This window comes from Terrapene carolina, unplaced genomic scaffold, assembly GCF_002925995.2.
Source record: "Terrapene carolina triunguis isolate 2854851 unplaced genomic scaffold, T_m_triunguis-2.0 Scaffold33891, whole genome shotgun sequence".
NCBI classification, from domain to species: domain Eukaryota; kingdom Metazoa; phylum Chordata; order Testudines; family Emydidae; genus Terrapene; species Terrapene triunguis.
This window is the reverse complement of record NW_020698242.1, coordinates 12556359-12574527: the sequence shown is the minus strand read 5'-3', so window position 1 is coordinate 12574527 and position 18169 is coordinate 12556359. Positions and strand designations below refer to the sequence as shown.

At 63.3% G+C, this 18169-nt stretch overlaps 1 protein-coding gene across 2 annotated transcripts in view; it reads left to right on the top strand.

Moving 5' to 3' along the window:
* The window catches only part of LOC112106329 (piezo-type mechanosensitive ion channel component 1), a 96317-nt gene that overhangs the window by 49079 nt on the left and 29069 nt on the right, over positions 1-18169 (top strand). For both annotated transcript variants that reach the window (XM_026663604.2, XM_026663603.2), the window contains exons 4-10: positions 2416-2458; positions 3036-3198; positions 14232-14388; positions 14662-14875; positions 16225-16396; positions 16964-17068; positions 17581-17653. In XM_026663604.2, coding sequence (XP_026519389.1) covers positions 2416-2458; positions 3036-3198; positions 14232-14388; positions 14662-14875; positions 16225-16396; positions 16964-17068; positions 17581-17653 — 927 coding nt within the window. The remainder of the gene's footprint in view (positions 1-2415; positions 2459-3035; positions 3199-14231; positions 14389-14661; positions 14876-16224; positions 16397-16963; positions 17069-17580; positions 17654-18169) is intronic.

Genomic DNA, 18169 nt, shown 5'->3' with positions numbered 1-18169 from the left:
CCTCTGGGCCCTCCTTCCCCAGACCCTACAGATCTTCCTCCCCAGAGCAGCAGGGGGCAGAGAAAGGGGAGAGGGAGCAATGGGAGAGGGGGGTGTGCAGCCACAGCTGTCCCCAGAAACCACCTTCTCCTGTGTCTCCTTTGGAATCCACCCGGAATATAGGTGTTGGCTGGGCGTCACCGGACAGTGCTTGGCCAATCTGATTGCTTGGCTCCCTGAACTATCAAGGTGAAGGAGATGTACCTGCCCCATGCCCTGTTCTGTTCCAGCCCCGAATTGGGGTGGGGAGCTTGGGTCAGCTGAGCTGGGACTGTCTGGTGCCCCATTTGTGGGGAGAGATAGCTCAGTGGTTTGAGCATTGGCCTGCTAAACCCAGAGTTGTGAGTTCAATCCTTGAGGGGGTTACTTAGGGATCTGGGACAAAATCAGTACTTGGTCCTGCTAGTGAAGGCAGGGGGCTGGACTCGATGACCTTTCGGGGTCCCTTCCAGCTCTATGAGATAGGTAGATCTCCATATATTTTTATTTTTATTTTGGTCTGGCCCAGCCAGCAGATGGTTCCTGTGCTCCCGGCTCATCCTGTTGTATTCGTTTAGATGGATAGTATGAGCCAAAGGTGTGAACGTAGCCCACGGTGTCCTACATCAAACCGTGTCAAACAAGGGGAGGGGTCGGTGTACAGAGACCTCAGCCTGCTCCGCCCCATTAAACAGCCATCTGACCTTTCGTGAAGGATACAGCAAAGCGGGAGAGACCGTTCGAGCCTTGGGAATGTGATGTCAGAACTAAGGGTTTCACGTTCGCCACTTCCCTGGCCCTTGAGCTGGCGAGTGTTTTTAGAAGGAGAAAGCCCCTGGTGTGCCAGTCCCCGGGGGGCACTCTTACAGGTCCTGCTGGGCCAGGGAGAAGTTTGCTGAGATGCGCTGGAGAGGTCACTGTTGCTGCTCTCGTGGGAGGCTGGTCCGTTAGATGGCCGGACAGTCAGAGGGACACTGGGACGGATGGCACGTACGCGCCGGGCTGCGCCGCCCAGGGCTGCGGGTAGGAGATGCTGTGGAGGCGGGGGATGCGGCTGTGGCACTTGATCTCCCCTCGGCCCCTGCCCTGGAGCAGCTCCCCACACCCGCTGACCCTTTAGACGAGCTCGCTAAGCAGCTGCAGAGCGGGTGGCGTCGGAGCTCTCGGCAGCCCCGCTGGCCCTACTGGCGCTTGCTCCTGTTCTTGGCACCCGGCCCTTCTCACTCTTACGGGCCTGACAGGGAGAAGGGCTTTGCTGGTGGCGTCCTCCCAAGCAGTACCTCATCCCCACGTGCTGTGTACATTGCTGGAGCCAGCAGCAGCCTGGGGCCAGCGTTGTGGGGGGCTCTTTGCTATTCAAGGGGATCAATCTGTGCCCCCCCCAGTATCATCAGACATATCATGGCCCCATAGTCAAGGGTCCCAGCCAGCCGGGCTCTGCTCCCAGCCAGGGCGCTCTGGAAGGAAGGATGCACTCCGCAGTGCCCTGCACGGCGATAGGGATACAGATTCCCTGCATGATGGGGGCACATTGGGAATGCGTGAGGCAGGATTCAAAGGTCCCCGTTAATCCTTGATGGGTCAAATATGGCCGGGACCCCATGTGCCCTATGGGGGATCCACTCCAGCTGCAGGGCTAAGAGTGAGATGGCAACGCTCCGGTACTGACCCACTTGGGGTTACGGCAGCCCCCCCCAGAGCAGGGCTGGGAACCCCGGTGTCCAGCTCCAATTCCAACCTTGCTCATTGCACTTTGCTTCCTAAATTCCCCTGCGGTTTCAGCTAGATTGAAGATTCTTCTTATCCTTTCCTCAACGGATACCGAGAAGCTGTTAGACGGCCGCCCCGTTCCACCGCGGAGGTGGTCGCATTTCAGCGGTGGGCAAAGCGTCCCTGCCTGGCTAGTCTGTAAAGAGCTTTCAGCTCCTTGGAAGATGCTGTATAAATGTGAGATCTAGAGAGCTGAGCCTGGCGTTTCTATGGGTGAAGTGGAGTGTATAGCATTGGCTCTGACCGTAATTGGGTGCGCAAACAGCAGGGGGCAGAAATAACCGTCTGACTGGTCCCTCCCACGTGCCCTTGCAGTAACTTTGCACAGATTCGTGCATGCCGTTTTGCACACTTGGGTCTGGTGATCCAGGCCTGCACTAGCCACACTGTTACTTGAGGTGAAACATTCTAGTTTTGAGCCATTTGGCCAGTGAGGGTCAAGCTGGTGAGTTACCGCATGCTGCCACCTGCTGTGTATCAGGCTCTGCTGGCATGTGCCTTCTCTCATCCACTCCCCTGCTCAGACACTGTCCATCTGCTGCTGCCGGACTCAGCAATGTCTTGGCATCTGTGCCAGTTCCCAGTGGGTTTGCCAGACTAATTCCCTCTTTGTTTGCTTCCCCACAGGCAGCACGTGGGAAACGCTCGCCCGTCACATTGGGGTCACCAGGTAAGGGGCAGATCTCTGCGTCGTGGCACTTGGGCGGTGGTGGATTTCTCGGACGTGGCCCCACGCACGCTCCTCTGGGGTGGGCCCCACGTAGGGAGCCAAGCCACTGCTGTGATTGGGCGTTGGCTGGGTGGTCGCTGGGGCCATCGGGTGTCCTGCTCCAGCCCTTGAACTGATGGCCGGGGGGGAGGCTCAGAAGGCAGGTCCCCACAATTGGGCCTTACGCTTTCCTCGGAAGCACCGGGTGGTGCCACAGGCCAGGGCCGGGGACCGCCTGTGTGCTCCCGCGTGCCGCTGCAGTGACTCAGGCATTGGCTGCAGCGCTGGCAGAGGGCGCAGGCTCTGGTTAGAGCCGTCTCCTTGTCCCAGCTTCCAGCCTAGCCTGGCGGAGGGACTCGCTCGCCCAAGGCAGAGCCAGAGGGAGCTGTGGGGTGGCCAGCAGCCGCACGTGGCTGAGCCATGTGGGTCCCCCCCCGCCACTCCCACTGGCCTCTGCCCGTGGGTCTCACACAGCGCGAGGGGCGGGCCTGTCGGTAGGTGAGTGTTTAACTCTCCCGCCCGGCTCGTTCCCTCGCAGGCTGGACCTAAACGACATCCCCAACTCTGTGCGCCTGGTGGCTCCCGACCTGGGGATCCTGCTGGTCTCTGCCATCTGCCTGGGCCTGGGCCGCCGCCTCGTGCCCAAGGGCAGCGCAGCGGCGCGTGTCCGGAGGCTGGAGTCGCTCGAGCCCCTCGAACAGGTGAGATGCTGCAACTGGCACCGGGTTCTCCACAAGCTGAGATGGCTGGTCTCCGACAGACGGGCACCAGGCCCGGACGGGGTCCCTGCTGGGACCGCCCGTGAAGCTGGTGAACCACTCCAGCCATGGGTTAGAGCCATCAGGCTTTTCCGCCCCGGGTTTCTGCCAGCCCCTCCCGTGGGCAGGGTACTTCCCCAGGGCCTTGTCCAGACTGGCTGTCTGTGTCTCAGGCGATGGGGTTTCTTCCAGACCAGACACACACACACACAGACAGCTCCCTCGACTTCAGGGAGCTGTCCTGTGCAGGGCGTGGACTCAGGAATGACCCCCCCCCCGACCCCCATTAGAGTCTGGACTTCAACAGAACCATTCAACGGCCACTGGGATCCTCCAACCATGGCCTTGACTTGTGTCTGCAGCTTCGCTCTGTGCGGTGGGGGAAGGGCTCCCAGCACGGGCCAGGCCAGACCTGCCCCAGGGTGATGAGTGTTGGGTCCCCAGCTGGTGTGTTTCCTTTCCTTGCCAGCCACGGCCCTGCACTTTCCAGAGCCCAAGCCTAGCTAACAGGCTGCATTCACTTGGATACGGGATTGTCCTTCCTGTGCGGAGCAGTTCTGCCCTGTTAAACAAGGGCACCGGCCACCTCCGGAGGTGGCTGCCTGGCACCAGGGCTTGACTACACTTGAAACGCTGAAACGGCACAGCTGCAGCGCTGCGGGGATCCCCCTCCCCGAGAGGCGGTAGCCAGGGGGACGGAAGATTTCTTCCATCGACCTAGCACTGCCTACGCCAGGGGTTAGGTTGGCTTGACGACGCTGCTGTGGGGGTGAATTTTTCACACACCCCCCCCAGCAACGGGGCAACTTCCCTTTTTAGTGTCGGGGAAAAGTGATCCTTGTGCATGCGTGAGGCTTGCTTCTGCCGCAGATGCCTACATGAGCTCAGTGGGCCTGGCACGTGCCGTGCAGAGCCCGGAGAGCCCTTGGGATGGAAGGTGTTAGAGAGCTGGAAAAAGCTGTATTTATTGTACCGTCCTGGCCCTTTAAAATCCCCCTCGTCCAGGGTGAATCCCATTGGCTGACACTGAGCTCCTGGGAACGAGACCCCGAGGAGGCGTTCAAGGGGCTAGGTCTGTCGCCAACCTGTCTGCAGCCAGCCCGCCGCTTAGCACAGGAGCTGCCTCCTGGGCAATATTCAGCTTTGCAGATTGCTGCCGCTGGAGCCAGCTGGGAGCCTGGGAAGCTTGGCCTGGCCGAGGAAGCCCCAGAGACCACTTGTGGAACAGCTGTGCTAATGGGATTAGCCAGGACCAGCGAACCTGCGCCCCTGGGAACCGCAGTCTGGCAGCGCTGCCTCCTGGAGGAGTCATTCACTCCCTCGCAGCTAATTACGGTGCAGATCCTTCAGCTTCACGCTGCGCCTACCTCTGCCCCAGCCCCCAGAGCTAGCGGCGAGAGATTGGCCTGTTCCCGCTTGCACCAGATGCCCGCTGCGCGGCCGGCCTTGCGTTCGTTGGCCTTGCAAACCCTCTCCGAATGAAGGGCTCTTCAGTTCTGGGGCTGGGAGGGACCCATCCCTGGGATGGGGCAAGGTGCGGTCTCCTAACGGGGGACACGTGGTGTACTCAGCCCAGGCTGCCCTGGAACTCCGCTGCTGACTGACTCATTGACCCCTTCCCCGCGGTGCCCCCCCGTGGCTAGGGCAGGTATGCTGGTCGCTAACCGCTGGTGCTGTTGGATGCCGTGGCCTGGGGAAGAACCAGAGGGGAGGCAGCCCAGTCCAGGGAACGGGGTCTGGGGCTGTGGGGCCGGAGAGCAGGATTCTATTTCTAGCTCCACCGCTGCCTCTGTCATCTGACCTAGGGCAAGTTGTGGTCCGTTCCTGTGCCTCAGTTTCCCTCTCTGGAAGAGGAGGCTCCGGCACCCCTTGTTCCCAGTGGATTTGGGAGGGAATCTCCCCCCCCGCTTCCCAGGGCACATTTCTGGGAATGGGACATGAGCTGGGGTTAAAGCAGAGGACTAGAAACTGGGCAGCTCTTCCATTCCCAGCTCTGGCATTGCTGTACTGCAGTGAGCCAGGCCCGCCCCTGCCCCGTGCCTCAGTTTCCCCATTGGTTTGTAAAGTGCCTCAGGCAGATGGACGGCTCTAGAAGGGCAGAGGGTTCCGATTCCCTTGTTCTGACTGAGCGGGGTCAGCTAGGCCCTTCCCCCCACGACTGACGCCCTGCGACTGCAGGGGGAGGGAGCCCCCAGACCTGGGTGGGGCTCGGTTCCTCCCATCACCTGCACTCCCAGCTCAGTGCAGCTGTCTTTTGTCCTGCTTGCAGATGGCCCAAGGGCCCGTCTGTGCATCGGAACAGGCAGGCTCCTCTCGGTCGGTTCGCTGGCGGCCTTTTGTGGCAAACCACATCAAGGGCCCAAGGGAGGGGCCGGCCCCAGCTGACTCGCCCTTCTCGGGCACCACAAAGACTCTCCTGAGGGAGGAGACCAGCACCCCAGGCTGATCCTGGCACAGCCGTCCACAAGCTGCTCCAAGCCTGACTCACCCAAGCCCCCTCCGCATGGCCCTGGGCATGAGGGGCCACAAGACAGGTGGGGGAGAACCCCACAGAGAGTGTGGGGCACAAGGCCAGGCCCCCCACCCATCCTGGTACTCCCTGGCCTGTGTCCTGTGAGCCTGGCTCATGGATCGAAAGCAGCCGGCTGCTTCTGCCACTGGCACAGGGTGCCCTGGTGTGATGGCAGAGAATCCGGCCCGTTGTGGGGGCGAATGGAAGGGTGAGGCCAGTCGGTCCCATCCCAGACAGATGCTTCCCTGCAATAGCCCCGGCTGGAGCCTTTGTTAGCCCGTCAGACAGCTCCCGTGTAACAGCAGGGCCCACGGCCACCAGCTGCAGGAGTGAGTCTGTGTCAAAGCGAGGCTGCTGGGGAGAGATCATGCGAAGTGGGGGGTCGTAGCCTCCTGCAGTGCTGATCTGATCCAACCCGTCCTGGTCTTAGAGAGGGAGGCCAGGCCTCCCTGCTGGGCCCTGCCGCCAGCCCCCGATCCCTGAGTTAGCACCCAGCCTTGAGCTGCAAGGCCAGGCCATTGCCAGCTCCAGACTCCCGGCATCTCGGAAACCTTGTTTCCAGAGCTGCTGTGCCCCTCTGCCGATGGAGCCAGCCCAGCGCGCCTGGCACAGTGCTGCGTTCACACTGCCCAAACTGCCCCCATCCACCCCCAGGCAGATCCAAGCACCAGCACGACCACAGTGCCGGTAAACTGCTGGCCTCGAGCGAAACGCAGCGGGGAGAGCCAGCCAAGTGGTTTCCTCCCAGCACTCACCCCACACTTCCTCTGCTCCACAAAGGACGTTTCAGGGAGTCTGTCCAGATAACCGGAGTCTTAGCGCTGCCAGTGCAGACTGGGTTCGGTTCTACTCCAAAACCACATGGACACCTTGGCCTCCTGCTTCTGCGCATCCTCCCAAGATCCAGACCCCGCAGAGTTCTGTCCAGCCTGTCACACAGCCCGAGCACAGAGCAGGCAGGACGTGCGTGGTGGGTGCTCCAGGGCTTCTCTAGCCCCCGCTGATTTGGGAACAGTTTGGATGTTGGACTCTCTGGAGGCCAAATCCCAAACATCTGACCCACCAGACTCCCCATTGGAACCGCCCCATCCTCGAACTCAGGGCTGTTCGTTGGGAAAATCACCAAGAAAATGGCACACAAGTGAAATCACCAGGCCTGGCCTTGCCGGCAGCGGGACACCCCTGGTGCCCTGAGACGGGGGAAGGAGGCCCTGCCCCAGTGCAGCTTAGAGTCCAGCACAGCCGTGTGCTTCCACCTTTCCAGCCAGAGGAGAACTCGTCCTGCCCAGGACCCCACATGCTGGGCCGGGGGTAGGGAGCTGTGGCACCAGCTGGGGGATTGGCAGAGCTGGGCCTCAGCTGCCCAGAGGGTTTGGAATCCGAGTGCGGGGGTGTTGCTGCCTGGCGCGGGGGGTGACGCAGGCGGCGTTCCTGCCGTGCCCACCTGGAGGGAGCTCCTGCTCCTCTGCCCCCACCCCCTGTTCCTGGCACCTTGCAAACCTCAAGGTGAGTCACCCAGCGGAGGAGGGACCATGTTTGCTCCTCGGTTACCATGGGGACCCTAGCAAACAGCCCGAGTAACCGAGCCGATATCATGCGGGGCTCGCCAGAGGCCAGGCTGCAGCTGGGGCCGGGGCCAGATGGGCTGGTGGCTGAGTGTCGCCGCTCGCTGCCCCTGGAAGGCTGGTTGGAGTCTCCCCTGTCCTGCGGCCTCCCCGTCTAGCCCCTGCTGCAGCCCTGGGCTTGGTCACTGGAGCGGTGCTGGAGAGCTGTCCTCGGGGCCGGGCGCTGCAGGGGCTGCCCCAGCTGTCCCTCTCCTGGGAAGTGCTCAGCTGGGTCCCTGGGAATCTGTGGGCCGGAGGCTGCCGAAGGGGCTTGTGCAGGTGCCCATGTCAGGGGAAGCCAAAGCAGTTTGCTCTGCCCCCCACCTGCCTTCCCCCCCGGTTCTCAGGGACTTGGCTCGGGGCACAGGGACATCAGGGAATGGGGTGTGGGGGGGGGGGTCAGGATGTAGACTGAGAACCAGACTTTTGTCCAGTTGAGCTGCAGCTGACCTGCCCGGGCAGTTGCTGTACCTGCGACCCCGGGGCTAACTGGCTGCGTTTGCACACCCAGTCACCTGATCAGCGAGCATGCATGTAAACGAGGTGTGCAAGCCTGGGCCTGTGGGGCCAGGACCGTGACTCCCCCCGCGAAACGGGCCTGGCCCCTCTGTGCTGTGAGCCGGGGGGAGCTCTCTTGGCCGAACGGCCTCGGCTGGAGGTTCGCGGTTCGGTGAGGGAGCTGGGGCAGCCCAGGCTCCAGGGCTCGCAGCCGGGGGTGTCTGGAGGCTGGGGGGTGGTACGTGCAGCCTTCTCCCTGCTGTGCTGTCCTGCGGCCAGGGATACGCTGCTCAGCACAGAAAGCCCCTCCTGTCCCATCCCGTCAGACCCCCGCTGAATTGTGACCAGTGGAACGAATCCTCCGCACTGAACAAACCAGCCAGGCAGGTCCCTCCCCGGCCAGCGCAGCCAGAGGTGCCTGTGGGGCAGGATGCTGCCATGCCAGCTGATGGGGCCAGGAGGTCACTGCTGGGTTTGAGGAGCTGGCGTTCTAGACGCAGCCAGTCACTCGAAGCCTGAAGCGGGAGCCTAGGAGTTGCAGCTGTGGAACTGAGCATTGGTCCGTCTAGCTCCAGGAAAGGCCAGTGCTGGGTGCTTCAGAGGAAGGTGGGAAAAGCCCACAATGCACCTGGCTAAGTCTACACCCTGGGAGGGGATGCTTTACTGCCTCAGCTGGTAATCAGCTTGTGGCCTGAAGCCTGAGGATCAGTTACCTGAGTAACTATATCCTAGCAACTAGTACTTCTGATGCTGCAGTCCACAGACATCTGGAACCCTTGTTGTTCACCTCACTAATACCCTGCAGCAGTGAGTTCCATGGGTGAATCATATATGGCATAGAGAATTCTCTTCTCTTCTGCGTAGTGCTGGTGCAAGGAGCTGGACCAGCAGCTCCAGAGCCTGCAGGCTGGAACTGCCAGTGCAGGTAGTGGCACTACATTTCCCCCGCTCTGATCCGGGCCCCTGCCCTGGAAGGGCTACCCCCAGTGGAGAGAACAGTCTCCGGGGCCCTGCTTCTCCGCTGAGCCCAACAGCAAAGCGGCACCCAGTGTGGTGTTTGTTTTGTGATGGGGACACAGGATTGAGGCCATCAGGGCAGCAAGTGGCCATGGGATGGGAAAGGCCTCTGGTGCTTACCAGTCAGCGACCATCTCCCGATCCCCCTCTCCTCCAGCTGTCTTGCCCCTAGTTCCTCAGAGTAGGGGCCTCGGGTTGGGAGCGCTCGTCCTGCCAAGATGGACAATGTTTTCCTCATTAGCGGTGCCTGCAGTTCCAGGAGCTGTCGGGGCAGTCCCAGGAATCGTCTGAATCGGTGCCTGGGCTGCGTTTGGGATTGGCACGGCCCCCGGCCCCTGGGAACATTCCTCGAGATTCACATTCCTTAGTGAGCTCGGCTGAGCAGCCCCAGGCCGCGGTCCTGGGGAGCAGGGCCTCCTGCCTCTTCTGGATCACCAGATCCCCCCATGTTCTGCCCCTCCGGGACCTCAGCTGGTACCTGGGCTCACCTGGCTGGAGGGGAGAGAGAGCCACACTGGCAGGAGGGAGTGGGAAGGAAATTTCCCTCTCCGGTTTGGAGATGCTTGTCGGGCTGCACTGGGGGTTCGGCTTGTTTGGGGACCTTCGCGGTAGTGGGAGCTGCCGTGTTCAGTGATGTCCCCCTGCTGCCACCACAAGCTGTCGGGGGGCCTTGGGGGGCTTGTAGGGGCAGAAAGCACTGCGGGGGATGTGGGCTTTGGCCAGCCTCAGGCCCACCGCACCTGGGCTGGCATCGGGGGCGCGGGCCCTGGCCCTCTGGGAACGTTCACTCTTCAGCTTCTCCCAGCCCAACGCCCTGCCCTGCCCTGCCCTGCCCTCAGAGCTGTACGGCGCCAGCGATCACGATGGGGATGTGTGTCAGGGTGTTCTCGTGCCCCTGCTGGCCAGAGGGGGCTGATTGCTGCACCCAGGGGTGGTTCGGGGGGGCTGGCTCATCCCACAGAGCTCTGCCTTGGGCCTAGTCCAGCCCTTTCGTGGCTGAAGGCTGCCAGTCCTACCCAACTGGCTTTGGGACGGGTCCAGACAGGGACTAGGCAGAGACCCAGCAAACTCGTTCCAGCTCGGGACCCTAGAGCTGAGCGCTGTAGAGCTCCCCTGTCCCTGCTTCGTGCCTGGCTGAATAGACTCACTGGCAGAGCGCTGAGCTTGCATCCCATGGGGGGGACCCAGTCACCAGCACCCTGCATGGGGCGGCCTTTAGGGGGGTGCGAGTGGATTATTGTGTCTAGTGCTGTGCTGGTTGGGTGGGAGCAGGGCCTAATGGTTAAAGCAGCGAGTCCGGGTTTGGGTTCTGGCTGTGTCCTGACTCGCTGTGCGGTGCCACGTCTCTGAGATGGGGACAGTGCCCCCGGTACCCTCCTTCCAGGTGTGGCACGAGGCATCATGCCAGAAGGATTGTAAAGCAGCGTGAGATATGGCCTGGCCGCTTTCCCCAGTACTCAGTTAGCTCTGGCATGGGCCTGTCCAAAGCCAGCTGCTCGGGGATAGACCATTCTGCTTGCTTCTGGCCAAGCTACGAGTGGAGAAACCAGGGGGCTTCTCCCCACCCTCTGTGCCCCCGGCCCACAGGAGACAGAGCCCAGTCTGACTCAGGGCCGGCCAGGCCTCGTTTCCCATTGGCACTGGCCTGTGAGAACATCGTCCAGTGAGGTGGCTGGCACAGCTGCGCCGGCCGCGGGGTTGCACCAGCCGCTGCTGCCAGGAAACACCATTTCTTGAGTGCTCTGCGGAGAGCTCGGGTCGGATCCGGGCGAGCCAGGGGCTGCGGAGGCTGGGGAGTTAAGTCTCAGCTGCCCCAGCCCCCTACGGGGAGGCAGGGTGGAAGTGTCCACGTCCCACAGGAAGCTGGGGCTTCTGATCTCTCTTTGTTCCCAACACTGGCCAGCCAAGGGGAGCGCCCAGCAGGGCGCCTGGCAGAGCTGGCCCCGCAGAGCTGATGGAGGCTGGCAGCTGTGGGAGGAAGATGTGGGGGGGGGAGGTTACTCCGGCCAGTGCTCTTGGCAAGCCGACCTGGGCTGGGGCCAGGCACTGGGCACTTTGCTGGGCACTGGAGACCGCGGGAGACACGGGGACCATTCCCTGCCCACCTTCCGGCAGCAGCACTTTAGAGGGCCCAGGCTCAGACAGCAAAGGAGGGGACTCACCCAGGGTGACCCCAGAACATGGATCCTTCGTGCCTTTGATTGGGCTGTGTGTGGCTGCAGCCCGCGGTACCCCGGCCTGCTCTCTGGCCAGGGGGCCCCAAGGGCCCTCGCTTTCTCCCATGGCTGGGAATTGTCGTTCCATGTGTCCCGGGGCCTGTTTTGTGACTGGCGCTTGTGAGCGATCCACCCTGGGCCTGGCAGCCTGGCGGGCGAGACGCCCTGGTGCTGATGGATGGTGCCCAGAGCCTCTGCCTTGGCATAGCTCTGCTGGCAGAAATGGAACTACTTGGTGGGGGCCTCACCCCCATAATTCAGTGCGGTTCCACTTCCAAAAGGCCTGGCTCCCCTGGGTGCACAGCAGGGACCCTATCGACACATCCACCTGGGCAGGAGGGAGCTGCCTAGTTCTCCGCGGCTGCCCGTCCCCTCCAGTTCGGATTGAAGCGCTCCCTGGCCATGGGCCCGGGCCCCCTCTCGCTGCAGCTCCCCCATAGCGGGGGCCAGCGGTGAGTGCAGAGGTGAGGGTGGAAAGGCTGGGAGGGCTCCAGGGGAAGGCTCCAGCCAGCCCTCGGTGTGTTCGTGTGCGTGAAGTAATCTGAACTGGATCTGAACCCGGCGCCCAGGCCTGGACGGTGCCAGGCAGCAGCTGGAGCCGTCAGCTGCAAATACCTTTGCTGGGAGAATGGATCAGCGCGGAAGGTGGTGCTGGGAACCCAGGCTGCAGCGCCAAGAAAAACAGGCTTTTTGTCATGTGTTTTCCAAGCAGCTAATGAGACAAACAAGACCAGGTGCAGGGCTGTGGGGTGGAGCGCGGAGGCAGCTGGCTCCCATCCCAGCGGGGCTGGGGCCATTGTTCCAGAGCCACACAGAGCAGGGATGGCTGGAGGATCAGGCGGCGTGTGAGTTAGCAGCAACCAAACCTCTGGTGCAGTGCACTGGTCTCCAGTGACCCCCATGGGATGGGGCAGGTCCCCAGCCTGCCTCACCCTCCCACCCCTGTGTAACGTGACCCAACCCAGAAATACTCCCAGGTTGGGACTCTCTGACCTGGAGGCTCAGGTTGGCCAGGGGGGACACCGCTGAACATGGGGTGATGAGGCACCTTGGCCCCCCCCCCCCCCCCACCCCCCCCCAGGGGCGGCCCAGCCCGAACCGGCCGGGTCTGGGTCTGTCAGCAACGGGCTGAACCAGACCCACCAGAACCTTGGTAGAGCCTGGATCTGGATCTGGACATTGCGGCCCAGGCTTGTTGTCTGGTAGGCAGCATCACTCAGCAGGCACGGCACAGACCTGGGAGCCGGGACTCCTGGGTCCTCATCCCACCTCTGCCACTGATTCACTACCACCGTGGGGGAGTCGCTTCCCGGTGCTGGGCCTCAGTTTCCCCTGCGGTGGGGTGTGGGTGAGGGTGCTGCGTGATGCCGCTGCGATGGACGGCTGGAAAGTGCCCTGTGAGAGCAGTGGAGCCCGGGGGGGGATCCCCGATCCCCTTCCCAAAGGTCTGGAGAAGCCCCTGCCCCTAAACCTCTAGCGTTCTCTTGGGCGCTTACTGTCAGAGGCTGGAGACCAGGCTGGCTGGGCCGTGCCCTGCTCCGGCATGGCAGTTCTGTACCTAGGGCTGCCCCCTGGTGCCCTTGCCAGGCAGATGATCATGCGTGGCATTTATATGTAGCCACAGCTGGGCTGCCGTTGTCTGAAATCTCTGCAGTGAAGGGAGGAAGAGGCAGGCAGTCAAGTGGCTCCCGGCACACCTGGTACGTGTTACCCGGTGCGGCTGCTCCGGCGGCAGATTCCTCGGTGCTCCGTATTTATTATTCCCTCGCCCGCCCTGCTGTGGAAATGGCAGGTGCTTTGAGAACTGAGCAAGACGGGCAGCGGGTTCCACTGCGACTCCCTGGAACACCGGTGTCTTCTCCAGCCATCCTCCCCCGGGAGCCGTGGTGGGGAGCCTGCCGCCTCTGCCAGCAGGAGACGGCGCTCTCCCCCAGCAGCCGCAGCAAACTCCTGCTGGGCCGCGTCCAGTCCCCTTCCACCCGAGACCCGCGAAAACGCCAGCTGGCTGAGTCTGACAAAATCCCTGCAAAGCAGGTCTGGTTAGCCCCGTTTTCCTGCTGGGAGACAGGCCTGGAGCCGGGGCGTGACTCACCCGGGCTCAGGGGCAGAGCCAGGCCCAGACCCTGACTCCTGTGCTCTAGCCACTGGACCCTGGGTGCTCTTTGCTTAAAATGACCGTGGTGTGGGGTGCAGAGCCCTCTCGTGTGGGGCTGGGAAAAGGGCCCGGCCATGAACCTCCCCCACCCATAGGGCCAGCGCCAGGGCTGGTCTAGAACTGGCGCCTCTGTCTCCATTTACTCTATCAGCACGTCGGCTGAAACCACAGCCTGACCAGGCTGCCTGCACCTCCCGACTTGTCTGGTAACCGGACCCAGCAACGTTGCTGGGGGGGGGCCATGTCTGTTCTGTGCTCTGTACAGCCAGCGCGACTGATCCCTGAGCGCAGGATCTGTTCCCGCCCTCCCTCGCTCTGACACTTCGCACCCGGTGCCCTGCACGGAGACTGATCGACGGGTCTCCTTTCCCTGGTGGGCGCCGTGGCTGTATCGTCCTTCTGTGCAGTCCATGGGTCTGTCTGCTCTGCTGTGCGTCGAGTGGCCAGAACTCAGCTCATCCTGCGCCTCCGACTAGCTCAGCGCCTTTGTACTGTAGGGAAAATGAGCCCTTTGTGTCCCGGGGTCGCAAGCCAGGCAGGTATCTGGAAGATGGGGAAACTGAGGCACAGTGAGGGGAAGTGACTTATCCATGGTGTCACAGTGCATCTGTGACAGAGCCAGGAATAGAACTCCAGAGTCCTCCCACCCACCCCCGCGCTAACCACTAGTCAATGGTGCCTTGGCCATGTGTGTGCCACGGCCCCTGAAGAGAGGAACTGTCTCCTCTCAGCCCCCGGCTCTGCCTCCTGCGGGGCTTCGTCGCACCAGCCTCAGGAGTGCTGGTTTGTGGGGCCGGGGCGTGTGGGGTGTGTGTGTCTGGGTCACCCCCCAGCGTGCAGGGCTGGATCCCTGGATTTCCTACCGTATGTGCAGTAACGGGCACTGCACCGACCAAGGGAATCCGGATCTGCGGCCGCTCTTGCTGCAGGGCCCGAGGGATGCGGTGACCCAGCCTGGCTCTCGTTCCCTACAGGAGGAGGACCTGGAGAGGCCGGCTGGGCAAGGCTCTGCGGAGGAGGTGGGCTCTGCGAAGCGAAAGGGGCTGCTGGCTGCTACGCTGCGGGTGAGGGCGCACTGGCTCCTGCTGGCGGTCGGGAAGTGTCTGGTCATCCTGCTGCTGGCTCTGGCAGGTAGGTGTCGGGGGGAGGGTCCTCTCCCGTTTCTCCTGGCCCAGTGTCGCCGGGTCACTGTAGGATCCGTGGCCTGGGCATGGGATGAGTCTGGGGCTCTCATCCTAGCTGGCACTGCCCCTGGTTGGTGCCGAGGCCTCTGTCCCCAGTGCTGAAGTGTGGGGCCGCCCTGGGGTCTCAGAGCAGGGCCCTGGCGGGGAGCCCCAGCCCTGACCCGGCTAGTGCAGCTCTCAGCAGCTCCAGTAACAGCCCCGGTGTCGGCTCGTTCCCCAGGGATCGCTCTGCCATCCGCCTTCTCCAGCATCTATTACCTGCTCTTCGTGGGCATCTGCACCTGGTGGGCCTGCCACTTCCCCATCAGCCACCTGGGCTTCAACACGCTGTGCGTCATGGTGGGTGTCTTCGCCGCCGGCCACCTGCTCTGCATCTACAGCTACCAGGCGCCGTTCATCCAGGGGCTGTTCCCCCCCACCAGCATCTGGGCACGGTAAGGCACCGGGCCTGGCCTCCCTCCTGTGTTCTGACGCCCCATCCAGAGCCCTCCCACTCCCCTGCAGCCGGGCTGGCCTGCCCCTGTCCCGTCGCCCCACCATCCCCTCCAGCAGGGCTGGCCTGTCCCTATCCAGAGCCCCTCCACCCCCTGCAGCCGGGCTGGCCTGTCCCTGTCCCGTCGTCCTCCCGCCCCCCTGCAGCCCGGCTGGCCTGTCCCTGTCCTGTTGTCCTCCCGCCCCCCTGCAGCCAGGCTGGCCTGCCCCCGTCCCGTCGCTCGCCTGTGGCAGGCTGCCCCTCCAACTCGGGTAACAATGGGCATTGCGGCCTCGTCCTGCAGCACAGGTGGGTGCAGCCGCCTGCCCCATTCCCGGCTGCGGGGAGGACCCATCTCCCACTGGTGATATTCCCACCTCCACTCTGCCTAGCAACCTGCTTCCGGCACCAGAAGGTTCCCCTGAATAGCTTCCCCCTCCCCCCCCCAGGGACTGGGGAAGGAGGGGGGACCTGTGGGTCACCAAGGAGGAGCTCTCCCGTAGCCAGGGGGAGCTGATGGAACCAGCTGCCGGTGAAGGGACCCCGGACGTGCCACTCATCAGTGTGCCAATCACACCGGGATCCAGCAAGTGCTAGGGCCTGGTCCCAGCTCTGCCCCCGGTTCGCTGTGTGTGGTGTGGGCCCGGCCCGGCCCTGCTCTGTGCCTCGGTGGGGCTGTGACCCACTGTGACGCTCAGTCGGTTAGCGCAGGCGTCTGTGTGGTCACCGGCTGGGTTCAGCTGTAACCATGGCTGGGCAGCTCAGCGGGAACCTCTGCTCAGGGCGCGGCGGCCGTGTGGAAAGCTGAGGACGCTGGGGTGGGAGGGCTGGGCTGAGAACCGATCCTGAGCCCCCCAGTCGGGTGGATCACTGGGCCGGCAGGGGGGTTCTGTCTGGCTCTAGGACAGAGCTGAAGTGGAGGGATGACCTGCGAGGGGGGCTGGAGCCCTGGAGAGAGGAGGTGGGATGGGAAAGGCTCAGGCAGTGCCCTTTGGAGAGCGGGCGGGAGAGGCGGCAGACGGGGAAGGGGGGGCGGCGAATGGCAAACGGAGCAAAGGAAACAGTGTGCCGTTGTGGAAGAAAGCGCAGCTGCTTTTCCCACTGGCGTCCCAGGCAGCGAGAGGGGCTCTGGGGCGTGCTCAGAACTGGGGCATCCCACGCTCTGGCCGGTGCAAGCCTGTGAATGAGCATCAGCGTGTACCTGAGCCCACCCAGCCGCCGGCACCTCCGTACCCAGCCTGGCCTGCCAGCTCCCAGCCTGGCCCTGCTTCCACGCCCAGGGGTGTAACGCCGCCTCTTTCCTCCCTCCAGCGTATTTGGCTTGAAGGCCTTCATCCTGCCACTGAACTGCACTAACCCCAACGCCCTCCTCCTCAACACCAGCCACCCCTGGCCGGTCTACGTGAACCCCGGCGTCCTGCTGCTGCTGTATTTCACCGTGGCCTCTCTGCTGAAGCTGAGGAAGTTGGACTCCTCTGAACGGGTGAGGGGCGCTGGGGCCGTGTACAACACAGTGCTGCAGCCATTCTGCCCTCTTGTGCCCTACTCTGTGCCCGGGAAGGTGCCGCCGAGAGCTGCCGTGGCAGCTGGGAAGCTGGTGCTCCAGAGGGCACCGGTGCCGACCTGGGGATGTGGACAAAGAGCAATCAGCTAGTGGCTGAAAGTGGAACTCTTCACGCCCTGCTGCGTAGCATGGTGGGGCCAGAGCCCCAAAGCACTGGCTGCCCCATTGCAGATTGTCCTCCTCAGCGAGGGGTCCCTGCCAGGCCCAGACTGTGCCCTGCAGCGAGTTCCCCAGAGTGCTGGGGAGCCCTGGAGAGGGAAATGGGGCATGTGGCCAGTGGGATTTGGGGGCGTTATGTGCAGCGGCGTCCAGAGCAGGGACGGGGACGGTTCTGCTCCAGGTGGCTCATTCCCAGAATCTCCCCGCTCAGAGCAGGAAGGGCGCAGTCCTTCTCTGCCTGGCTCTGGGGAGACCCCACCTGGGTCCCTGCCCCACTGTGCATGTGGGAGCGAGGCGCTGAGGTCGGCCTCCCCCCCCCCCTTCCAGAAGCACAAGGCGGAGGCGTCAGCGGTGGCGGCGGAGCCCCAGGATGAGCTGGTGGAGCTGGAGAGCTGGCCCAGGGAGGAAGACTGCCTGGCAGAAGACACCGAGGTCAGGAGGGGAGCCACTGGCCCCTGGGGCTTCGGGAATGGGGCCCCTGTACTGCACTCGCCCTTTGGAGACTCCCCAGGGCTCGGAGGGGTGACAGGGAGCCCCCCACCCCCAGCTTTCCCTCAGGGCAGAGGCAGGTGCTGGGCCGTTAGCACCAGCCAGCCAGGGGCTCGTGGGGTTAGTGGGGCCGGAGGGGGGTGGCATGGAAGGGGGATGCTCTTGTGCCTTATGCTGGAGAGTCCATGGGGGGGGGGGGGGCAAGAGGGAAAGGGTCAAGGGCCTGGGGACACTGGGTGAGGGGTTCTTGTGGCGCAGGAGGGGTGTGTCTGAGTGTGTGAGAAAGAGATAACACCCTGGGCAGATAATGGCGGGGGAGGCAGGAGGAGGGGAGCACACAGACCTGCCCCTTGCACCCTCCGTGGCTGTGAAGCTGCCTAGCGTTGGCAGCCCGTATGCCCAGGCCTGACGCTCTCCAGACTGGGGCTCACCCCACTCCTGTCTCTCTCCCCCAGCGGATGCTGTCCCCGGGCACCGAGGCCTCAGCTGCGGACGCTGAAAACTGCACCGTGCACGTGATCGGGCCAGGTAAGAGGCCGTAAGCAGCCCAGGAGAGACACGCTGGGGGGCTGCTCAGCTGAGTGACTGCAGCAGCTGCCCCTCCCTGGGCTCTGCCCTGCGGTGCCAGCCGCTGGTGCCACGGGACTTCCCTGGGCTTAGGGCTCCATTGCGGCCCCACTCGCCTGGCTCCAGCTCCCTCTGCCCTTCGCTGGTCCCCACCCCAAGCCTGCAGCCCCTGCCCCAGGAACCCCCTTTCCTTGCACCCAGGATGGTGCAGCCTCCAGAGGGGAGTTTCCAGGGCTTGGCTGGCACTGCCCCTGGCAGTGAGGTGGGCATGGGCTGACCCCAGCCCTGCTCATGTTAAAGGGACCCCAGCAGCCGGGGCTGGCTGAGTAGTATCAGGGCTCAGCTCGGTTGGGGTGAAGCAAAGGTGACTCCTAGTGGTCAGAGCTCAGCATTGCAGGGACGTGCACCCTCCGGGAGTCGCATAGCTACCCATGGTGTTGGGGTGCAGAATGGGAGGGTCTGTTCCTGTGCCGCTGC